At 39.9% G+C, this 22,162-nt stretch overlaps 1 protein-coding gene across 1 annotated transcript in view; it reads left to right on the forward strand.

Moving 5' to 3' along the window:
* Positions 1-22,162, forward strand: part of LOC134357306 (tumor necrosis factor alpha-induced protein 8-like) — a 90,253-nt gene that overhangs the window by 25,484 nt on the left and 42,607 nt on the right. The window contains exon 2 of the mRNA XM_063068702.1: positions 13,779-13,868. Within this exon, the coding sequence (XP_062924772.1) occupies position 13,868 (1 nt within the window). The 5' untranslated portion in view covers positions 13,779-13,867. The remainder of the gene's footprint in view (positions 1-13,778; positions 13,869-22,162) is intronic.

A 22,162-nucleotide genomic window follows, 5' to 3' on the forward strand; every position in this document is an offset into this window, starting at 1 on the left:
AATAATCATTCTCCAATGTCAGCTATTGGAAATTTATTCTGATTGCGTTCTGTGCCTTTCACCTTTCATGAGTGGAGACATGGAATTTTCTATATTTTTCATGATTACATTCTTTATAGTCAGCTGTGGAGAAATTTTAATAAAGGTTTTAGCATGGAGAAACACCAAGTGTGGATTATGATTCCTTTGTCAATTCAGATTAGGGTTTTCCAAGTGACCAGTTCTTTGGCTTGACCATATTAATTTACAACTGATGCTGTGTAAATGTAAAAATTCATTGATATATTTACATAATATTGTTCTATGATGTATTTCTCCTAAGTATGGTTCAAAAGTTGCATCATATTGATATTAATACTCTGCATTAAAATATAGGAATTATAAGTTAAATAATCAAGTTTAGCTTCAAATAGTTGCATTAACAGTTCTAGAATATCTGTGTGTGCTTTTTTCAGCCTGTGTTATTTGGAAAACAGGGAAAACTGGAAAATGGAGATGTAAAATATATTTTGAAGGCACAGAGTGCCTCAGAAGTTTTATTAGCAAGAGCGCTAATTACATTTTATGCAGATAAATATAGAACAAGATATAATGCTTGGAAACTTAATTTTCCACTAATTATTTGCCCTGTTTGTAAAATTCTTTACAATTTGGATTGTATAGTTACTAGTACCAGGATGTAGTTTTTGGAATTTAAAGTTATCTTAATACATTGAGGAAGCAATCCCTGTTACAGTGGCAAATAGTGTATAAGTGCAATGTATTACATTGCTAGTCATAGCGACAATTATTGAATTTTGTGTTGTGCAAAGAATCAGTTAAGGATGAGTGACCATGGGTTTGACATGCAAATGTATGAAAATAGAAATAGAAAACGTTAAGTTACAAACACAAAATGCTGGAGGAACTCAGCATTTATGGAAATTAATAAACAATGTTTCTGGCCGAGTCCCTTCTTCAGGATTGGAAAGGAAGGGGGAGGATTTCCTAATAAAAATGAAGTCTGAATATCATTACCATGTGGGTGGATGCCCGTATCCACAGGTATGGATAAGGAAGAGAACTCTTGATCTATCATCGCCACTAGAAGTAGAAGTAGAATAAATGTATGTATAAATAAATGTAGAAATTAAAAAATCAGCATGTTTAAAATAGCAAAGAAGGGAGGGTGGAGAGGACAAAACATGTCTCTGTGATAGAGTGGAGACCAAAGTTAGTTATGTGAACTCTAGTATTTCAGTAAAGAATCTCAAATATTTCTTTTACAATTAAAATCACAAGCTTCAATTCCTTTTAAAATTTTACTGTGTGCTTAAAGTACCAGGATCTGAAATACCAGATCCCTGGTTCCCAGTCACAAAGCTCCCTTTGCCAAAGCAAGATAATTAATCCTCCTCACTCAAATCACCCGATTTTGGCTAGTTTCATTGGACATGTGCTGTATTGTAAACAAAGTTTCAAGAGTTTGCCATTGTTTTTCGTTTGACTTATGTTGCATGTGCTAACTTGCTTGTAGATTTTGAAAACGTTAGTCTATACAAATCCATAGGGGCATTGACATCTGTGCTTAAACACTTCTCTAATTAAAAACTAAGGTTGTGGTTACTTTTTAAATAGTATAGTAAAATGTAAGTTGATCTTGCAGACATAAACTGCCACAGATTCTAGAAGTATGAATTTAAACACCAAATACGGGAAGCAATTATCAGGTCAGGCACCATCAGTGAAGAACGAAATACTTGTTTTTTCACCAGAGTGGTTATCAAGGTGAACTACTTATCCTTCAGTGTTGGGAAGATTGGAAATTTGATTTATGATCAAAATAACATCAAAAACAGCTCAATGTATCTCTACCATTATGCAGAAGCTCCAATTACCCCAGTAATATGCCCAGTTTTTTCAACCTAGAGGTGTACAGAACGTCACTGATCCCTTCATCTCCATGTTGGCCTTTTTGTCCATCTACTTGAAGTCCATTTACCCATGTTAGATCTGGATCCTTCTCTGCCTTGGCCATTCCTGTCAAAATGTCTCCTATTTGATTCCACCACCTCCTCCAGTGGTGTATCTCAGACATACAGTGCCTATATAAAGTATTCATCCCACTTGGAAGTTTTACAACAAGTTTTATTGTTTTACAACATTGAATCTCAATGGCTTTAATACAAAATAATTGATTACGTAAGTATTCACCCCCTTCAAGTCAGTATTTAGTATATGCACCTTTGGCAGCAATTACAGCCTTGAATCTGTTTGGATAGGTCTCTACCAGCTTTGCACATCTGGATAATGCAATTTTTCTCCATTCTTCTTTACAAAACTGCTCAAGCTTTGTCAGATGGCATAGAGAACACGTCTTTTCAAGTCCAGCCACAAATTCTCAATTGGATTGAAGTCTGGGCGCTGACTTGGAGACTTTGTTGTCTTTAAGCCATTCCTGTGTAGATTTGGCTTTATCCTTGGGGTCATTGTTCTGCTGGAAAACAAATCTCCCTAGTTAAATGCCAGCAATTGTAATGAATTGCAGTAAACCAATAGGAAATATTGCATTGAAACCAGAGATGTCCATTTCAGTGCTGCATTACATATAAACTTTGTGTCATTTCTGAATAAATTGTGGTTTTATTTGCTACTTAAAACTTAATTAATTCCTATTATTTTCAATTATAACTAAAGGTCAAGCTGAATCATTAACTGTTTCTTTCTTCACTGAAGCTGCTTGACCTGCTGAGTATTTCCAACATCTGCAGTATTTTTCTTTTGAATAGAAATATTTGAAGATATTTTCCTGCTGTATTGGCAAACATTTATTCCTCCTCACCCAAGCTTACTAAATGATATAGTTGTTATTTCATAACTGATAGTTTGGAACTGGGATTTCCAAGTTGAGCTTTCCCTGGAGTTGTTGCTCCTTAGCACCTATGCTTGGCTTAGCTTTTGAGGAGCAGGTTCTTGTGAATTCTGCTTCCTATGAACAATGAGAATCATGCAAAAAAGATAAGGAAACTATAATGAAGACTTTATAACTTCATTGGTGCTTAACTTAGTATAAATAATTAAAACTTATGTTGAAACCCAAACATGTGCAATTTTGGCCATATAAATTGTCTTAAAAAATAAGTGTCTGTGAACTTTCTTGGTTTTGTTGTTGGACAACAGTAAAAGATTTGTGCATTAGTTTTGTCACGTATACATCTCATGAACATGATGCAATTGCTTTTGACTCAACAGACAAGTGAAAAAGTGTCACAAAGTTTAGTTAGAACACAGCTTTAAATTGCACATTTCAACATCAGTACAAACCATAAGACATAGGAGCAGAATTAGGCCATTCATCCCATCGAGTCTGCGCCACCATTCCATCATGGCTGATCCCGGATCCCATTCAACCCCATATACCTGCCTTCTCGTCATATCCCTTGATGCCCTGACCGATCAGGAAATTATCAACTTCTGCTTTAAATGTACACATGAACTTGGCCTCCACTGCAGTCTGTGGCAGAGCATTCCACAGATTTGCTACTCTCTGGCTAAAAAACGTCCTCCTTACCTTTATTCTAAAGGGTTGCCCCTCAATTCTGAGGCTGTGCCCTCTAGTTCTGGATACCCCTACAATAGGAAACATCCTCTCCACATCTAGTACTTTCAACACACACAAAAAATGCTGGTGGAACACAGCAGGCCAGGCAGCATCTATAGGAAGAGGTACAGTTGACGTTTTCCTATAGATGCTGCCTGGCCTGCTGCGTTCCACCAGCATTTTTTGTGTGTGTTTCTTGAATTTCCAGTATCTGCAGATTTCCTCGAGTCTAGTACTTTCAACATCCGGTGGGTTTCAGTGAGATCCGCTGCATTCTTCAAAGTTCCAGTGAGCGACCCAAACCATGTGGAACTCCCTCTTAGAAACATTAGTTTTTGTAGTAATTTGATTTGTTTTTTCTGTCCTCTTGTAATTACGTATGTGTGAATATACGTATATGTCATATATGCCTAAAAGGTGGTAGGATAATGTCACTAGTAACTGAGGGTCATTCTCTATTGTATTCAAAAAATTTTCCTCTTTCTACCCACCTACCTCTCACCCCCAGCTCCCTCCCCCATACAGTCCTTTCTTGTACCAGACATGAAAAGTTTGCCACAGAGGTTGAGTGGAACTTTGAGTTCTCAAGATTAAGTACAGATCCCATGAAGTATCATGACGTCATGTGAAATAAGGGCAAGGAAAGCTCCAAACTATTACCTACCATATTCTTTCAGCTGATAATCATGTTGAACAACTCTACAAAGGGTCATTGAAAGTAGCAAGGACAGTCTGGTTGGGGGCCTTGTGTCCATGAACAAGAGCAGTTTTGTAGCTACAGTGATTGGATTCTAAAGGACATGCTGCCAGACTAAGTCACATCACTACTTACAGAAGCAACCATCAGAGAGTCTTGTGAAGATTAAGTTCTGGCTTCACACCGAGAACAACCTAAATAATGTGCTTTGCTACAAATGTGCTGAATGGGAGAGATCCTGTGGTGGCTGCTCAGAACCAAGATTCACTGTGGAACATTATCAGCGACAGAAATGTACAGTGCTACAACATTGAACTCATAGTCTGTCACATCCTTCCAGAGTTATTATCAAGTGGGAAATAACCCTGGTTCGTTGGGAGTGAAGAAAGGCATACTGAGAGTATCACCAGGCTTAGCTAGAAACAATGAGATGCCAACTTGGTAAAATTATCATATAGGACTGTGCATGTACTAAATAGCTCTAAACTATAGCTAGTAAGCAATTTTGCAATGAATCAAATCAAAGCATTTCAGTCATGTCACAACTCTTTGTGAGGTAGTAGACAGTTATACAGCAAAAGGGGGTTTCTAAGGATATCTCCAACCTTAATAATTGTGGGACAAGCAGTTCAGTGTTCAAGGTACACTTATTTTCAAAGTATGTACTGTACGCAGTATACAACTCAGAGATTCATCTTCTCCTGACAGTCACAAAACAAAGAAAACCATTGAAACCATTCAAAGTAAAACATCAGCCCCTTCCATGTGCAAAAAAACTAATCACGCAAACATCAATAAGAACATCAAACCCCAATTCTTTCCAATATTGTCAAATAGCGGATTGAAACTGGCTTCCTCCTGACATCCCCACCATTACAGAAGTTATTCTCAGGCCAATTCATTTGACACAAAGTGATAACAAGAAAAAGCTAAGAAAATTTGATACTGCAAAAGCCTCAGGACCAAACAATATTTCAATTGTAGTACTGAGAACTTCCACTGCAGAGCCAGCTGTCAAGTTTTTCACTTAATGTCACAACACTCGTATCTACCTGACAATCTGGAAAATTGCCCTGGTATGTTCTCTTCACTACTATCTTCAAGGTAGAGATGGACAGTAAGCATTGACCTTGCCAATGAAACTCAGGTCTTGAGAGTGAATAGAAGAAAGAGTACATCCCTGGGTTAGAAGCTGTACCACAGTCAAAGGGTGACTTGCTTATAATTAGTGAATGTAATTTATAACTGATGAATGATGATCTGAAATAAAGTTATTCTTCCTGCATCAAAAAATAGATTTTTCAATCACTTATTGAACTTCTGAACTTAGAAGTCAAAGCCAAAGTTAAAGCAAAGGAGAGGGCATACAAGGAAGCAAAAATTAGTGGGAAGACAGAGGATTGGGAAGTTTTAAAAACTTACAAAAGGAAACTAAGAAGGTCATTAAGAGGGAAAAGATTAACTATGAAAGGAAGCTAGCAAATAATATCAACGAGGATACTAAAAGCTTTTTCAAGTATATAAAGAGTAAAAGACAGGTGAGAGTAGATATAGGACCGATAGAAAATGATGCTGGAGAAATTGTAATGGGAGATAAGGAGATGGCGGAGGAACTGAATGAGAATTTTGCATCAGTCTTCACTGAGGAAGACATCAGCAGTATACCGGACACTCAAGGGTGGCAGGGAAGAGAAGTGTGCGCAGTCACAATTACGGCAGAGAAAGTACTCAAGAAGCTGAATAGTCTAAAGGTAGATAAATCTCTCGGACCAAATGGAATGCACCCTTGTGTTCTGAAGGAAGTAGCTGTGAAGATTTGAGAGGCATTGGCGATGATCTTTCAGAAGTCGATAGATTCTGGCATGGTTCTGGAGGACTGAAAGATTGCAAATGTCACTCCGCTATTTAAGAAGGGGGCAAGGAAGCAAAAAGGAAATTATAGACCTGTTAGCTTGACATCGGTGGTTGGGAAGTTGTTGGAGTCGATTGTCAAGGATGAGGTTACAGAGTACCTGGAGGCATATGGCAAGATAGGCAGAACTCAGCATGGATTCCTTAAAGGAAAATCCTGCCTGAGAAACCTATTACAATTTTTTGAGGAAATTACAAGTAGACTAGACAAGGGAGATGTGGTGGCTGTTGTATATTTGGATTTTCAGAAGGCCTTTGACAAGGTGCCACACATGAGGCTACTGAACAAGATAAGAGCCCATGGAATTACGGGAAAGTTACATACGTGGATAGAGCGTTGGCTGATTGGCAGGAAACAGAGTGAGAATAAAGGGATCCTATTCTGGTTGACTGCCGGTTACCAGTGGTGTTCCGCAGGGGTCAGTGTTGGGACCGCTTCTTTTTACATTGTACATCAACGATTTGGATTATGGAATAGATGGCTTTGTGGCTAAGTTTGCTGACGATATGAAGATAGGTGGAGGGGCCGGTAGTGCTGAGGAAACGGAGAGTCTGCAGAGAGACTTGGATAGATTGGAAGAATGGGCAAAGAAGTGACAAATGAAATACAATGTTGGAAAGTGTATGGTTATGCACTTTGGCAGAAGAAATAAACGGGCAGACGATTATTTAAATGGGGAAAGAATTCAAAGGTCTGAGATGCAACGGGACTTGGGAGTCCTTGTACAGGGTACCCTTAAGGTTAACCTCCAGGTTGAGTTGGTGGTGAAGAAGGCGAATGCAATGTTGGCATTCATTTCTAGAGGAATAGAGTATAGGAGCAGGCATGTGATGTTGAGGCTCTATAAGGCACTGGTGAGACCTCACTTAGAGTACTGTGGGCAGTTTTGGTCTGCTTATTTGGAGAAAGGATATGCTGACGTTGGAGAGGGTACAGAGAAGATTCACTAGAATGATTCCGGGAATGAGAGGGTTAACGTATAAGGAACGTTTGTCCACTCTTGGACTGTATTCCTTGGAGTTTAGAAGAATGAGGGGAGGCCTCATAGAAACATTTCGAATGTTGAAAGGCATGGACAGAGTGGATGTGGCAAAGTTGTTTCCCATCATGGGGGAGTCTAGTACGAGAGGGCATGACTTAAGGATTGAAGGGTGCCCATTCAGAACAGAAATGCGAAGAAATTTTTTTAGTCAGAGGGTGGTGAATCTATGGAATTTGTTGCCACAGGCAGCAGTGGAGGCCAAGTTATTGGGTGTATTTAAGGCAGAGATTGATAGGTATCTGAGTAGCCAGGGCATCAAAGGTTATGGTGAGAAGGCGGGGGAGTGGGTCTAAATGGGAGAATGGATCAGCTCATGATGAAATGGCGGAGCAGACTCGATGGGCCGAATGGCTGACTTCTGCTCCTTTGTCTTATGGTCCAGATCCAAAACTTTAAAAAAAGCCAATATTTGCAGCTGCTAAATGCCTGTTGGATTTTTCCGTATTAATTTCATGAAGTAACTAGTACTGATGCTGACAAGCAAGCATATTGCTACTCAATCTTTGGGCAGAGATTTAAACTTATGAAGCTACCCTGATATTCAGTTAGAAATATTCTTTTCCTACAGTGATGTTAACATCTATTGGTAGCAAAACTCATACAAAACCCCTGAACAGGGGTGTTTATTTATAAACTTTATGAAAAGCACATGGTACAATTTCCCCTATGGAACTTCAAGCAGTGAAGCATAATATTATGCCATTGCCTTTTGCGATTTGAGATTCAGTATGCTGTCTTGTTTGAGGAGTTCATTAGGGATGAATGCTCTCAACCAGTCAAAACAGTTGTAAACTATGGGACAAACAAGTTACTACTGGAACCATCTTTAGCTTTCAGATTTCAATATACTGTACCTGATATTTTAGATGAACTGGATTCCAGTTAATTTGAACACATTGGGACTAGTACATTAAGCAGCTGCCTTAATTAGCTGAAGTTTCATGGAAATAGTTAAAAATATTTGAAAAAAGACAAACTACAGTTTAACTAAATAATAACTTGATGCTGAGGATGTTCTACAAGTCTGTGGTGGCCAGTGCTATCATGTTTGCTGTTGTGTGCTAGGGCAGCAGGCTGAGGGTAGCAGACACCAACAGAATCAACAAACTCATTCGTAAGGCCAGTGATGTTGTGGGGATGGAACTGGACTCTCTGACGGTGGTGTCTGAAAAGAGGATGCTGTCTAAGTTGCATGCCATCTTGGACAATGTCTCCCATCCACTACATAATGTACTGGTTGGGCACAGGAATACATTCAGCCAGAGACTCATTCCACCGCGATGCAACACAGAGCATCATAGGAAGTCATTCCTGCCTGTGGCCATCAAACTTTACAACTCCTCCCTTGGAGGGTCAGACACCCTGAGCCAATAGGCTGGTCCTGGACTTATTTCCTGGCATAATTTACATATTACTATTTAATTATTTATGGTTTTATTCCTATTTAATTATTTATGGTGCAACTGTAACGAAAACCAATTTCCCCCGGGATCAATAAAGTATGACTAAATGAAATACAGAACAAATTAGAACATTACCAATACTGCTACAATACTGTGTATTAATTCCTGATAGTTGTCATATGCTGTGTGTTCGTGTGATTGTAAATGAACAAAATCAGCATAGACATCTAGTGCAGACATTGGGCTTCCTTCATACAATACTTTCAAAGATTGTATCCTCCAAATCTTCATTTCCATTGTAGCATTCAAGATGATTGTTGATACCTTCAAATTCTTCATTGTCCCTAACTTGTTAAAGTAATAAAATCATTTCAATTTCATTCCCAGTGTTTCTGGCATCTCCAAGCCTGAATGCATGAAACTGCAGTGAGCAAAACGGTTCTGAATTGTCTTACTGCTTATTACTCACCAACTACCAGTGACAAAAATCCTAAGTAAACAAAGGGGACGCTGACTATTTTCTGGATTTTGTTTTTATTCTTTAAGAGTTGACCCAAACAAGTGGCTGCCCCAATTAACCGATGGTCCAGTCAACCAGAGTCCACTGTAATTGATTTGAAACATTGATTGACTTGGTTTCTCTTGGAGGTCTGAGAGAATATTTTTCACAAAGGAATAGTTCAATATGACACTGTGGGCTTGAAACAAGAATTAACGTGGAGGAGGGAATACTGTTGATCCGAGGTTTGGTTTGTGGCGTAAACATGCTATGAGCATCTGAGATGTGTGAAATCGTTTATCCATGAGTGCTTTGTGAAGTTTTGACCAACAGAAGAACATTTTCAGATACAAAATCAAAGAAAGCTAATTGTGTTCATGTAAAATGTCTGTTTGGTTTCCTGTGTAACATTCACCAGATGAAGTGGGTGAAGTTTCTTCTACAGGTCCTATCTGATGTGCGGAGTATTTCCAGCATTTGTTTTTTTGCGTTGCTTTTATTTGTAGAGTCATAGTCATAGAGTCACGTAGCAAGGAGAAAAGCCTTTTGGCCCTGTTGGTCCATGCTGACCAAGATGCGGATCTAAGTTAGTCCCGTTTACCCACATTTTGCCCATACATGGGCAAATCTTTCTTATCGATGTACAAACGTATTTGTCTGAGTTGCAGTGGTGTGTTTTTTCTTGTAAAATTACTGTTAAATACACTGCCACTTCTCTTCTAGGAATTCCAACCTGAGGAAAAGATTTTTCTCTTGTAACTTCTTCCTCAATGGCTTTAATTCTGATGAAAAACCTTTAACCTTCAATTCTGTTTCTCTCTCCACATATGCTGCTGACCAACATCTTTATTTTAAGGGGTGGTGTGGAAATTTAAATAATTCTTTCTTTGCTGTCCAAAGCTTTGCTTTGCTTTTCTTATATATAGCTGTATGTTTTGAGCTGATTTATTTGCCCAGTGTTTTAACGTGAGTGGTGCAACATGCTTGCTGATGGCCTCCCCTGAGCATTGTCACTGAGTGAAAGTGACTAGCTCACAAAACAAGTGCCTTTGCTGCTGAGATGAACCTTGGAGGCCCTGCATTGCAAAAAGGGTGGGTATGCTTGTGGGTGATGTGGCCAAAGACACAAAGAATTTTTATTTCTTTTGGATTCCTTTGGCTCTGTGAGGAGAACTGGCTGTCCATTCCACATGCAGAATACCTCAAGAGATTCGGATACCTTGACCTGAATTCCTAAATTTTCTTCAATTTCTGCATGTGAAAGGACAGCAAGGCTTCTCCCTAGGCAATGCAGTGGTTGGGTGAATTATCATCTGGGGCCAAAAAAAAAATTCCAGACCAAGAATACCTTCCTCGCATAAAGCAACCTAAATGCAGTGTATATACCAGTGAAAACCTGACTAAAACATAAGGGAGGATAAAGATATAACACTTATTTCTTGACATTGCTTGGCCCTCTTCCAAGAGCACTGGCTGGGAATTCCCAAAGAAGAAACTGTAAGATTTTTTGGTATCGTGTGAGGTAACCTGAAAAATAGTTTTTTTTTAAAATTTGAACTTGTACTTCTTGAACAAATGCTCCAGTCTTCATAATTTCAGGTAAATCTATTCCTTGCAAAAACTAATAGTCATATTTTCATTTGTTACAGTGGTCATTAAAGAGACTTGCATCCAATAGGGTTCTAGCTGAGAGCCTTTTCAGCGGTTCCGGTCTGACAGAAAAGACTGGTTTTTTGGGAACTCCCATCCAATGTTCAAGCAGCTTCTGTTGATAACAGCACAAAGTCACCCCTGCAATATATTAGCATTCATTTCAAGAGGACGAGAATATACAAGCAAAAATGTAATGCAGAAGCTTTATAAGGCATTGGTCAGCCAAAAGTGAACTTTCCAAAGGCCAAACATTTTAATTCCGCTTCCTGTTCCTTTTCCAACATGTCGGTCCATGACGTCCTCTTGTGCCCAGATGTGGCCATCCTCGGGGTGGAGGAGCAACACTTTGTATTCTATCCAGGTAGCCTCCAACCTGATAGCATGAATATTGATTTCTCCTTCTAGTTAAAAAAAACATTCCCCCGCTCTCCCCTTATATTCTCTTCCCCAGTCTGGCCTTTTACTTGTTCTCACCTGCTTATCACTTCCCCCTGGGTTCCCTCCTTCTTTCCTCTCTCCTATGTTCAGCCCTCCTCTCCTATCAGATTCCTTCTTCTTTGGCCTTTATCTTTCCCACCCACTTGGCTTAACTTATCACCTTCCAGCTAGCCTCCTTCCCCTCCTTCACTTTTTCATTCTGGCATCTTCCCCCTTCCCTTACAATCCTGAGGAAAAGGGTCTCTGCCCAAAACATCAACTGTCTATTCACTTCTATATATTCTGCCCGACCTGGTGAGTTCCTCCTCAGTTTTGTGTGAGTTGCATTGGTCAGACCACACTTGAAGTATTTTGAGGACATTGGGCCCCTTGTATTAGAAATGATGTGCTGGCATTAAAAAAGGTCCAAAGGAAGTTCACAAGATGGTCCCAGGAATGAAAGGGTTAATGTATGAGAAGTGTTTGATGGCTCTGGGCCTGTAATGTCTAGACAAAGTCAAAGGGTATATTTAAAGTGGAGGTTGCTAGGTTCTTGACTAGTAAGGGCATCAAGGTTATGGGGAGGAGGCAGGAGAATGGGGTTGAGAGAGATAATAAACCAATCATAGTGGAATAGCAGAGCAGACTCGGTGGGCTGAATAGCCTAATTCTGCTCCTATGTCTTCTGGTTTTATGGTGTTGTATGTGAAATAGTAAGTTTCACTTGTAATTAGCTGTTTTGAAGAGGTAGAAATAGTTACATTCTCCACTTTTTAAGATGCAGCTACTGCAAAATGATGAACATCAAAGTCAGAAACTAACAGCAGAAAAATCTATAAAGGCTTGTGTGCAATGAAGAGAATATGCACATTAACTTTTATCACCAGATCAATTTAGAAATATGTAAATATCATTTTAATACTTCATGCTCCTTGTATCATACTTATTGATAATTTCATGGTTTTATCTCATCAGTTCTTAAAAACACAATGTGTGGTCTTTTATAATTTCAATACCAGTCAGGATACTTTAAATGGTACATCCATAAAAGATGAGTGAGTGTTCAGTCACATGATGAATCTCCATAATCTTCTAAGAAAGTAAAGATACTGGTGCCTTCCTTTTATTAAATATGTGCACAGGGCCCAGAATGGGCCACCGCCACCTGTAACTCGTCCAACAACAGTGATCTCGTCAGCCACTTTGTATATGACATCAGAGCTGTGCTTAGCTACACAGTTATTTGGAAAGAGGAATAGCAGAGGGCTAAGCTTGCAGGCCTTGAGGTGCACCTGTGTTGATGTTCTGAGTTCCTCCCGCGTGTTGCAAGTCTTGAAGTATTTTGTTGCAGTTATTGATGTGTGATTTCTCAGCTAAGGTCTCAAATTATCATTCTGTTGCATATTCTAGTTCTGTAGAAAATCATTCTTTCATCAGTTGTCTCAATAAGGTAATCATGCAGATTGCATACATTACTTTCAATTGTTTGTTTCCCGTCCATTTACAAATGGATTCAAAAAGATGATTTGCATCGCCATTCTAAAATAGCAAGTCGGGTATTGAACTTTAAATGGATTGTAGTTCATTATTACCACTTTGCCTTAAGGATTTTATATTTGGCTTATTACATTTTCCAAAGACAAAGAAATGGTTTTGGATCTGAGCGGATAGGTGCATGTTGCAGTAAATAATGACTTTCATGTTAGTTTTCCTTTCCTGGTATATTGGAAGTAGCATTTCATCCAGTGTGAAAGAACTGGAAGTTTGTAACTCATATTAACACAATAAGTATTACATTGTCAAAAATGAAGCATTGTGAATTTCATTATTTTCAAGAAAGGTATTATTCCAGCTTCAAGGCAAACTTATGTGACATTATGTTTGGGGTGGAGAGGGTGAGGAAATTATCAGAAGGATCAGCTCATTGAATCACACCATAAGAAAAACACCCCTCCCCTATACTATTGGGTCAAGGTATCTTGTTACTATTATATTAGTATTCTGACTTCACACAGTTATTATTCTGCCACTGAAAATGCAAACTTGGCTTTACAGGCAAATTCTTCCCTTAAGAGTTTTTCCTCGTATGAACCATTGTCCTCTTATTGCTGATGTAAGGCTGAAAAATGATAAGTTTCTTCAGATATCTGCAGTTTGATATATTAATTATGCTTACAAGCAGCAATGGTAAATTTTGGAACACAGTTTTATTATAACTCATATTTGTGATTTATTGATCGATTGTGTACTTATGAAGAAATATGTTCAAATACAAAAAAGAAAAGGAAATTATTACCGAACAACCAAAAGATTCTGCTGCATTAAGGAATTTGAACTCTTTATCAGTTCTAACAGTTTAAGATTGTTATTATTTTGAATGCATTTTGTAAGCAAATTAAGATCCTTTTCAAAGTATTGTTTTTATAATGTATTGCACCTGTGTTATTATTGCCACCTTGTGGCTAAACGTATTGTGACTCAATTGTGAGCAACTATTTCCTGATTCTTAATCTTTTTAAAAAAAGGTCAGGCTACTTTAGAAATCTAAAGTCCTGTTCTTTCTTTTGTCTTTCAGTCTTGGACCATCTCATCGTCACACATAAGTCAACACTTGATGTAATCACCAAGAATTCTGTACTATAGGCTCATCTGTGTAAACCAGACAGTAAGAACTTCCAGTTTACTATTTTTCATGTGTAAATGAGTGTGCATGCATGTGTTTGAAAATGTTTTTGAGGCTTTATTTAGATCATTGGAATGCTGAACCACATCTACTTGTATCTCAGTAGAATTTCTCAAATAGCTGTGCTGTCAGAAAATACCCTGAAAACAATGAACTTAAATATATAGGACTTTCTCGTGTTACATACCAAACAGTTCATAAGCTGTAAATCCGGCCTCGAACCGAATTCCCACAGAGCAGAGATATCTGCAGCCCTGCAGCAGTCAGCGAGTCCACCCTGCCGGCCCCTCAAGGACACACTCAATATTAGAGACTGTACATAAATCAGGTGTTCATAAGCTAGGCAGGACTTGTGCTTTAGAGGCAGAAGATGCTGCTGGATTCTCAAGTAACAAAGAATCTATGGCATAAAGAAGGTTCTGAACCCCTGCACTAAAGAAACGCATCTTTTGGGGAGGGAAGGAGTAGTTGGCATTTCAGATCCAAATCCTGTTTGTAGGCCCTGTACATTGTCATCTAATTTCATGCCAAAAGTAGCCTTGAATAAGTCTTTATTTTGAACCTCTTTCAGTATTCTTAATAAGGTTGTCTTGAGGTGTGTTACTAAGACTGCTGGCATGCCATCAAAGACAATACCAAAGTAAATCTGGACAGGGAAAGCCAGTCAGCCTATGAACCATGTGAAAGGTGAGACAGATCATGTTCTCTGTACACGTGCAACGTCGAGTGGAGATTTTGGGCGGAAATCTAGATACATTTATTTTGTTCCCCTTCTCCATTAGCAGCAAAAGGGTTAATTTAGCATCATCACTATTTGAGAGCTAGACCATCAGGCCGTTCATCAAATAATTTTACAAACAAGAGAAAATCTGCAGATGCTGGAAATCCGAGCAACACAACACACAGACAAAATGCTGGAGGAACTCGGGAGGCCAGGCAGCATCTATGGGAAAAAGTACCGTCAACGTTTCGGGCCAAAACCCTGATTTTGGGCCAAAGTCTCGACTACATTTTTCCATAGATGCTGCCTGGCCTGCCGAGTTCCTCCAGCATTTTGTGTGTGTGTGTTGATTAAATAATTTTATTTTTATTTTGAGATATAGCAGAATTTCCAGCCCTTTGAGCCATGCCACCCTGCAGTCCCCAATTTACCCTAGTCTGATCACAGGGCAATTTACAATGACCAACTAACCTACCAACCAGAAGATCTTTGGACTGTGGGAGGAAACCAGAGCACCTGGGGAAACTCTGCGCATCCCATGGGGAGGACATATGGACTCCTTACAGAGGACGTTGGGATTGAACTCCAAGCTTTGATGTTCCGAGCTGTAATAGTGTCATACTAACCACTATGCTACTGTGGCACCATCTTGGAGTTAATAATGTGTAGGATTTCATACCCGTTTTATTAATCTGTGTCATTGTTGGAACTAAACACAGAAATTCTAAGTAATTATGCACATCATTAATCTGTTGAAACTTGACCTGAGACAAATAAAATTCAATGTAACTTCTGTTATGGGGATTTAGCTATGTGTAGAACTGTTACCAAGACAATATTCTGTTGAACAATAATGACTTGAGATCAGTACAGATTAAGTACGTCATAACCTAAAAACTTCCATTCACTAATATTGGAACTATGAAATATGATCTTCTCAAAGTGGCTATGGTCAAGTCAAGACCTGTCTTTCACAGGGTCATCAACTGATACCTTTCTCTGATTTTGAAGTTAACATTTTGTAACTGCTGTGTCTAAGCCTCATATACAGCAGAAGTTATCATTCTGCCAGCTTCTTGTTAAATCAAGACCCATGTGCATTAGATATAGCCAGTATTTTTTTTTGAATTGTCTGTGCTTGCGTAATTCTGTTTAAAATTTCAGTGGCTATGTTAATTTTAAACTTTGGCTGTTAAACTATTCAAACAAGATTTCTGAGTGCAGTGAAATTGTGAATGCATTTATGGAAATTATATTTACTATTTTATTGTGCAAAATGGAGTGGAAACCTGCATGGTATCAGGAAAATACTGTCAATTTTCAAACTAATATCTGAAAAACCTCAATTAGTCAGCTACTGGGGTTTAAATCAGCCCAATGTACCTGCTGAGCTGTCTACCAATCCCCGTTTCCTAATATCAATGCTATTCCAGGCCCTCACTTCAGGAAGTCTGATCACCTGGCTGAACTTCTACCCCTGAGTATAAGCAGGGACTGAAAACTGCAGCACCAGTAGTGAGGACCAAGATAGTATGGACAAGGGAAGCAAAAGGGCTGCTTACAGGACTGCTTTGAACCGATGGACTGGACTGTACTCAAGGATTTATCTTCAAACCTGGATGAGTATGTAGTATCCAGTATGAGTAAGGATGAGCAGCAGTTGTTATCAACTTCATTAAAACCTAGGTGGATGAGTGTGTGCCCACAAAGACTTACTGTACATTCCCAAACCAAAGGCCGTGGATGAACCAGGAGGTATGTCATCTACTGAAGCTAGATTTGTGGCATTCAAGTCTGGCGACTCAGACCTGTACCAGAAAACCAGGTATGATTTGCAGAGGGTTATTTCAAAGGCGAAGAGACAATTTCGAAAGAGGTTGGAGGCGATATCAGATGCACGGCAACTCTGGCAGGGTTTACAAGACACTACTTCCTACAAAGCAAAGCCCAATAGTATGAGTGGCAGTGATGCTTCACTACCAGATGAACTCAGAACCTTCTGTGCCCACTTTGAAAGAGAGAATGCAACTACAGCTGTGAAGATCCCTGCTGCACCTGATGACCCTGTGATCTCCGTCTCAGAGGCCGATGTTGGGCTGTCTTTTGTGACAAGAATACACATAGATTAAGATGTAGCTGGCCTGGGCTGGCACCAGTGGAATCAGCAGTTGGTCTGCCACCTGTCTTCAGGAGAGAGAGAGATAAGGAAAACGATGGAGCAGCATTTGGAGATGTTAATGAAGGAAGGAGAGCCGTCAAGATCGGCTCCCCCTTTGAACCCTGAACTGTTTGAAGTGATGGACAGGCGATACCCCAGCAGGGGGATAAAAAGGGACAGGTTCGCTAAGACAACACACACAGGACACCCGAGGTAACAAGACCCTGGAAGCGGTGCGTCTCTCACAAGTCGGTGGGAAGTATCGGGCCATAGACGCACAGGGTGGAAAGGCACGATCGGTGGGAACCTGGTGTGTGTCCACCCTTGCCTGGGTGCCAGGTTCACCTCAGATGACATCACAAAGGACTCGCCCGACAGCTGACTGCGAAGGTCTGTGTGGAAGCCGTTTTGAATATTCATTCGTTTTTGCTCTCTCTCTCCTTCCCCCACACTGTCCATCGCCACGGCAGCGATTACTGCAAACTGAACTGAACTAAGTTGAACTGAACTTTGCGTCACTTTGAAACTGGTCATTTACCCCTAGACAACGATAGAGCTTGATTGATCCTGTCATCTTAATTCTGCATACATGTATGTTTATCATTGCTGAACTGTTGCATTCATTATCCTTTTGATTAGAGTACTGTGTTGCTTGTTTCCTTAATAAAACTTTCTTAGTTCTAGTAATCCAGACTCCAACTGAGTGATCCATTTCTGCTGGTTTGGCAACCCAGTTACGGGGTACGTAACACTTTAAAGAGTGAACCCTCGCAAGGCAGAAGGTCCAGATCGAGTACCTGGTAAGGCTCTGAAAACCTGTGCCAACCAAATGGCTGGAGTATTCAAGGATATTTTCAACCTCCCACTGCTACAGGCAGAAGTTCCCATTTGCTTCAAAAGGCAACAATTATACCAGTGCCTAAGAAGAATAATGTGAGTTTCCTTAATGACTATCGCCTGGTAGCACTCACATCGACAGTGATGAAATGCTTTGAGAGGTTGTTCATGACTGGACTGAACTCCTGCCTCAGCGAGGACCTGGACCCATTGCAATTTGCCTATCGCCACAGTAGGTCAATGGCAGATACAATCTCAATGGCTCTCCACATGGCTTTAGACCATCTGGACAACACAAACACCTACGTCAGGATGCTGTTCATCAACTATAGCTCAGCACTTAATACATTCATTCCCACAATCCTGATTGAGAAGTTACAGAACCTGGGCCTCTTTACCTCCCTCTGCAATTGGATCCTCAACTTGCTATCCAGAAGACCACAATCTGTGCGGATTGGTGATAACAAATCCTCCACGTTGACGGTCAACACTGGTGCAGCTCAGGGGTGTGTGCTTAGGCACTGCTCTACTCTCTATATTCACATGGCTGTGTGGCTAGGCATAACTCAAATACCATCTATAAATTTGCTGACGATACAACCATTGTTGGTAGAATCTCAGGTGGTGACGAGAGGGCGTACAGGAGTGAGATATGCCAATAGTAGAGTGGTGCTGCAGCAATAACCTGGCACTCAACATCCATAAGGTGAAAGAACTGATTGTGGACTTCAGGAAGGGTAAGACGAAGGAACACATACTAATCCTCATAGAAGGATCATAAGTGGAGAGAGTGAGCAGTTTCAAGTTCCTGGATGTCAAGATCTCTGAGGATCTAACCTGGTCCCAACATCGATCCAGCTATAAAGAAGGCAAGACAGTGGCTATACTTCATTCGGAGTTGAAGAGATTTGGCATGTCAACAAATACACTCAGAAACTTCTATAGATATATCGTGGAGAGCATTCTGACAGGCTGCATCACTATCTGGTATGGAGGGGCTACTGCACAGGACTGAAAGAAGCTGCAGAGGGTTGTAAATCTAGTCGGCTCCATCTTGGGTACTAGCCTACAAAGTACCCAGGACATCTTCAGGGAGCGGTGTCTTAGAATGGCAGCGTCCATTATTAAGGACCTCCAGCACCCAGGGCATGCCCTTTTCTTACTGTTACCATCAGGTCGCAGATACAGAAGCCTGAAGACACACACTCAGCGATTCAGAAACAACTTCTTCCCCTCTGCCATCTAATTCCTAAATGGACATTGAACCCTTAGACACTACCTCACTTTTCTTAATATACAGCATTTCTGTTTTTTGCACATTTTAAAGTCTATTTAACATACATATACTATAATTGATTTACATATTATTATTGTTTTTTCTCTTCTATATTATGTATTGCATTGAACTGCTGCTGCTAAGTTAACAAATTTCACATCACATGCCGGTGATAATAAAGCTAATTCTGATTCTGGATTTCAGGAAGAGCATTGTTATATCAAGTCAGCAATGTAAAAGGAGCACAGACAGAAAAATTAGACTGCAGTCTGAAAGGAAGATTTTTAAGAAGTTATTTCAAATACTGGTCAAGTAATAAAAATCTTAACTTGGGAGAGATCTAATTTGATTAACATAAGAGAAAAATTGGCAAAGGTAGATTGAGAGCGTCCACTTGCAGGTAAATCTGTATCAGCAGAGTGGGGAGCATTCAAAGGAGAAATAGCAAGAGTTTAAGGTCAACATGTTCCTGGCAGGTAAAAGACAGGGTTAACAAGTACAGGGAATATGGGATGCTGATGGAGATTGGGGTTAGATAAAGATCAAAAGGAAACATATAACAAATTAGGGAACTAATAACTGGGGAAGCCAGTTAAGTTTATAAAAAGTGTAAGGATGTTTTTTTAAAAAAAGAAATTAAGAAAGCAAAAGGGGCAATGAAAAATCACTAGCAGAAAGGTTTAAAGTAAATCTCTAAGCATTCTATAAGTATATTAAAGTCAAAAGAATAACCAATAAAAAAGTAGAACCTATTAAGGACAAAATGCAGTGTATACTTGGTAGGAGGGGTAGGTGTGGCTCTAAGTGAATATTTACCATCAGTATTCACAATGAAAGCAGACTTTGTAATTAGGACAGTTCAGTTAAGGAGTAGGTGATAGGCTACCCCTAAATATAGGGGTGATACTCAATGCCTAGCAGGCTTAAGACAGGGTGGACAAATCCCCAGAATCAGATAGGATTTATCCCTGCTTCCTACAAGAGGCAAGGGAAAAAATTGCTTGAGCTCTGGCTGAGATTTTTAAATCTTAACTCAACGCAGATAAAGTACCAGATGCCTTGGGACTGCAGACACTGTCCCCCCTTCATGTGATCCTCTTTAAACAAAAGGGTAGCAAGGGAAAGCTCAGAAATGATAGACCTTTGAGTCTAATAATAGTGGAAGGGGAAGGTACTGGAAAAAAGGTTCATAGTGGGAGGGTTAATTATCCCGAGGAAAGACGGTCTAATTAGAGACCGCTAACGTGGCATTGCCAAGTGTGGATCTTATCTGACCAATTAGATTGAATTTTTTGAAGAGGTCACAAAGTGTATCGATAAGGGCAGAGAAGTAGCTGTGATTTTTATGGACTTTGACAAGATTCTGAATGAGATATTAGTTTAAATGGTCAGGACCCATGGAATCCAGGGCAATATGGCAAACTACACGCAAAATTGGCTTTGCAGGAAACATGGGGTGATGGTAGAGTTTTTCTCAAAATCTTCCTGGAGCAGAAGAGGTTAAATAGGGACATCATTCAACTGTATAAAGTTATGAGCGGTATGGATAGGTAGACTCTGGTAATCTTTTCCCCATACTGGAGGTTTTTAAAAAAAGTTAGATGTCAGATTTAGAGCGGGGTTGGGAGGCGAGATTTGAAGGGGAAATGAGTGGGGTAGACTTCCCCTAGAGAGTGGCAAGCACTCGGTGTGCACTGCTGGAGAGCGGTTAAAGCTGAGCTGCTGACAGTACTTAAGAAGTACTTAGGTGAAGACTTGAATCAGCTAGGTATCGAAAGTTCTGGAACAAGTGTGGGGAGATGGGAGAAATACAGAAAGTGCCCTTTGGCTGGTGTGGGTGTCTGGGGCTAATTGGACTGTTTCCATGCTACACAGTTCTGTGACTTCCAAAAATGAGGTGAGGGGAGATTGAGGGCAAAAATGTCAGTAAGTAGCAAATGAGAGGGAGATCAGTGAAGATATAATTTATTTTATTATATTTCTTTCAACTAATTAAAACCTGAGACTCAAAATTTACATTCAATTATAGAAGCAACTAATGATATATTCTCCCTACAAGGCAGCTGCATGCATAAATGATGTGTTTTGCCTCCACACAGATGTGGTATAATTCAAGTGTAAAATTATCTGAAGCTCATTATACAGGGCCCATGGAGCTTGACTCATCTGCACACTCTCACACCTGCTATAATTGAATTACCTTGAAGTGAAACTTGATTTAAGGTTCCTGGTGACAAATGCCTAAACATAATTTGTGATGTTTTTATTGGTTTCAATACACCAGTGGCCTTGCATTATGAGAGCTGATAGTAACATCAATAGATTCTCTTGGTGTTTGGAACCTCCGGTCCTTTTATTCTAATCTTGAAATTTATCTTCACACTACTTATCATTTTCATTCATTTACCATTGTGCATAACTAACTAACTATTCTCACTTACCTATCACCTCCCTCTGGTGCTCTTCCTTCCCTTTCTCCCATGGTTCACTGTCCTCTCCGGACAGGTTACTTCTCCTTCAGCTCTTTACCTCTTCAACCTGTCACCTCCCAGCTTCAGACTTCACCTTCCTTCCCCATCCACCTACCTTCCCCTTTATCTGGCTTCACCTATCACCAGCCACCTTGTACACCTTCTACCCCCATCTTCTTATACTGGCGTCTCTCACCTCCCCCTTCTTCCAGTCCCGATGAAGGATTTTGGCTGGAAGCATTGACTGTTTATTCCTCTCCATAGACGCTGCTTGACCTGCTGAGTTGCTCCAGCGTTTTGTGTGTGTGCTGCTCTGGATTTCCAGCACCTGCAGAATCTCTTGTGTTCATAACTATATAAATCATCTCTTTGGCACTGCCTGCTGACGCTGTAAACTACAGATCATGCTCCAGAAATCTCAGAAGATTTACTTTAGATCTGTGATCCCCATCCACCTACATATACGTTTTCCTAATGCGGAATGTCAGGCAGATCTATTCCCTAATCCCTCCTCCGAGGGGCAAATAAGCCTCATGTGTTGCAGCCAAATCTCCTCCTCCAGAATGTCCTGCCAGCCTTTGATAAGCTGCTGGTTATCAAAAGACTTTTAGTGTTGAAAAATATTCTGATAAATAATAAAGAAATTCAAAAAATGCTTATTAAAACTATGACCTTTCCCCAGTTATGTATGGGAGTCTGAGATGTACAGAGGGGCCAGTGACCTTCACTAGCCGTGCTGGTAGATTTCCACTCTCAGCTGAAGACCAATCTGAGAATGGCATCAGGCCTTAATGACATGTTCTCTATTACCAT

The sequence above is a fragment of the Mobula hypostoma genome, chromosome 16 (genome assembly GCF_963921235.1).
Source record: "Mobula hypostoma chromosome 16, sMobHyp1.1, whole genome shotgun sequence".
NCBI classification, from domain to species: domain Eukaryota; kingdom Metazoa; phylum Chordata; class Chondrichthyes; order Myliobatiformes; family Myliobatidae; genus Mobula; species Mobula hypostoma.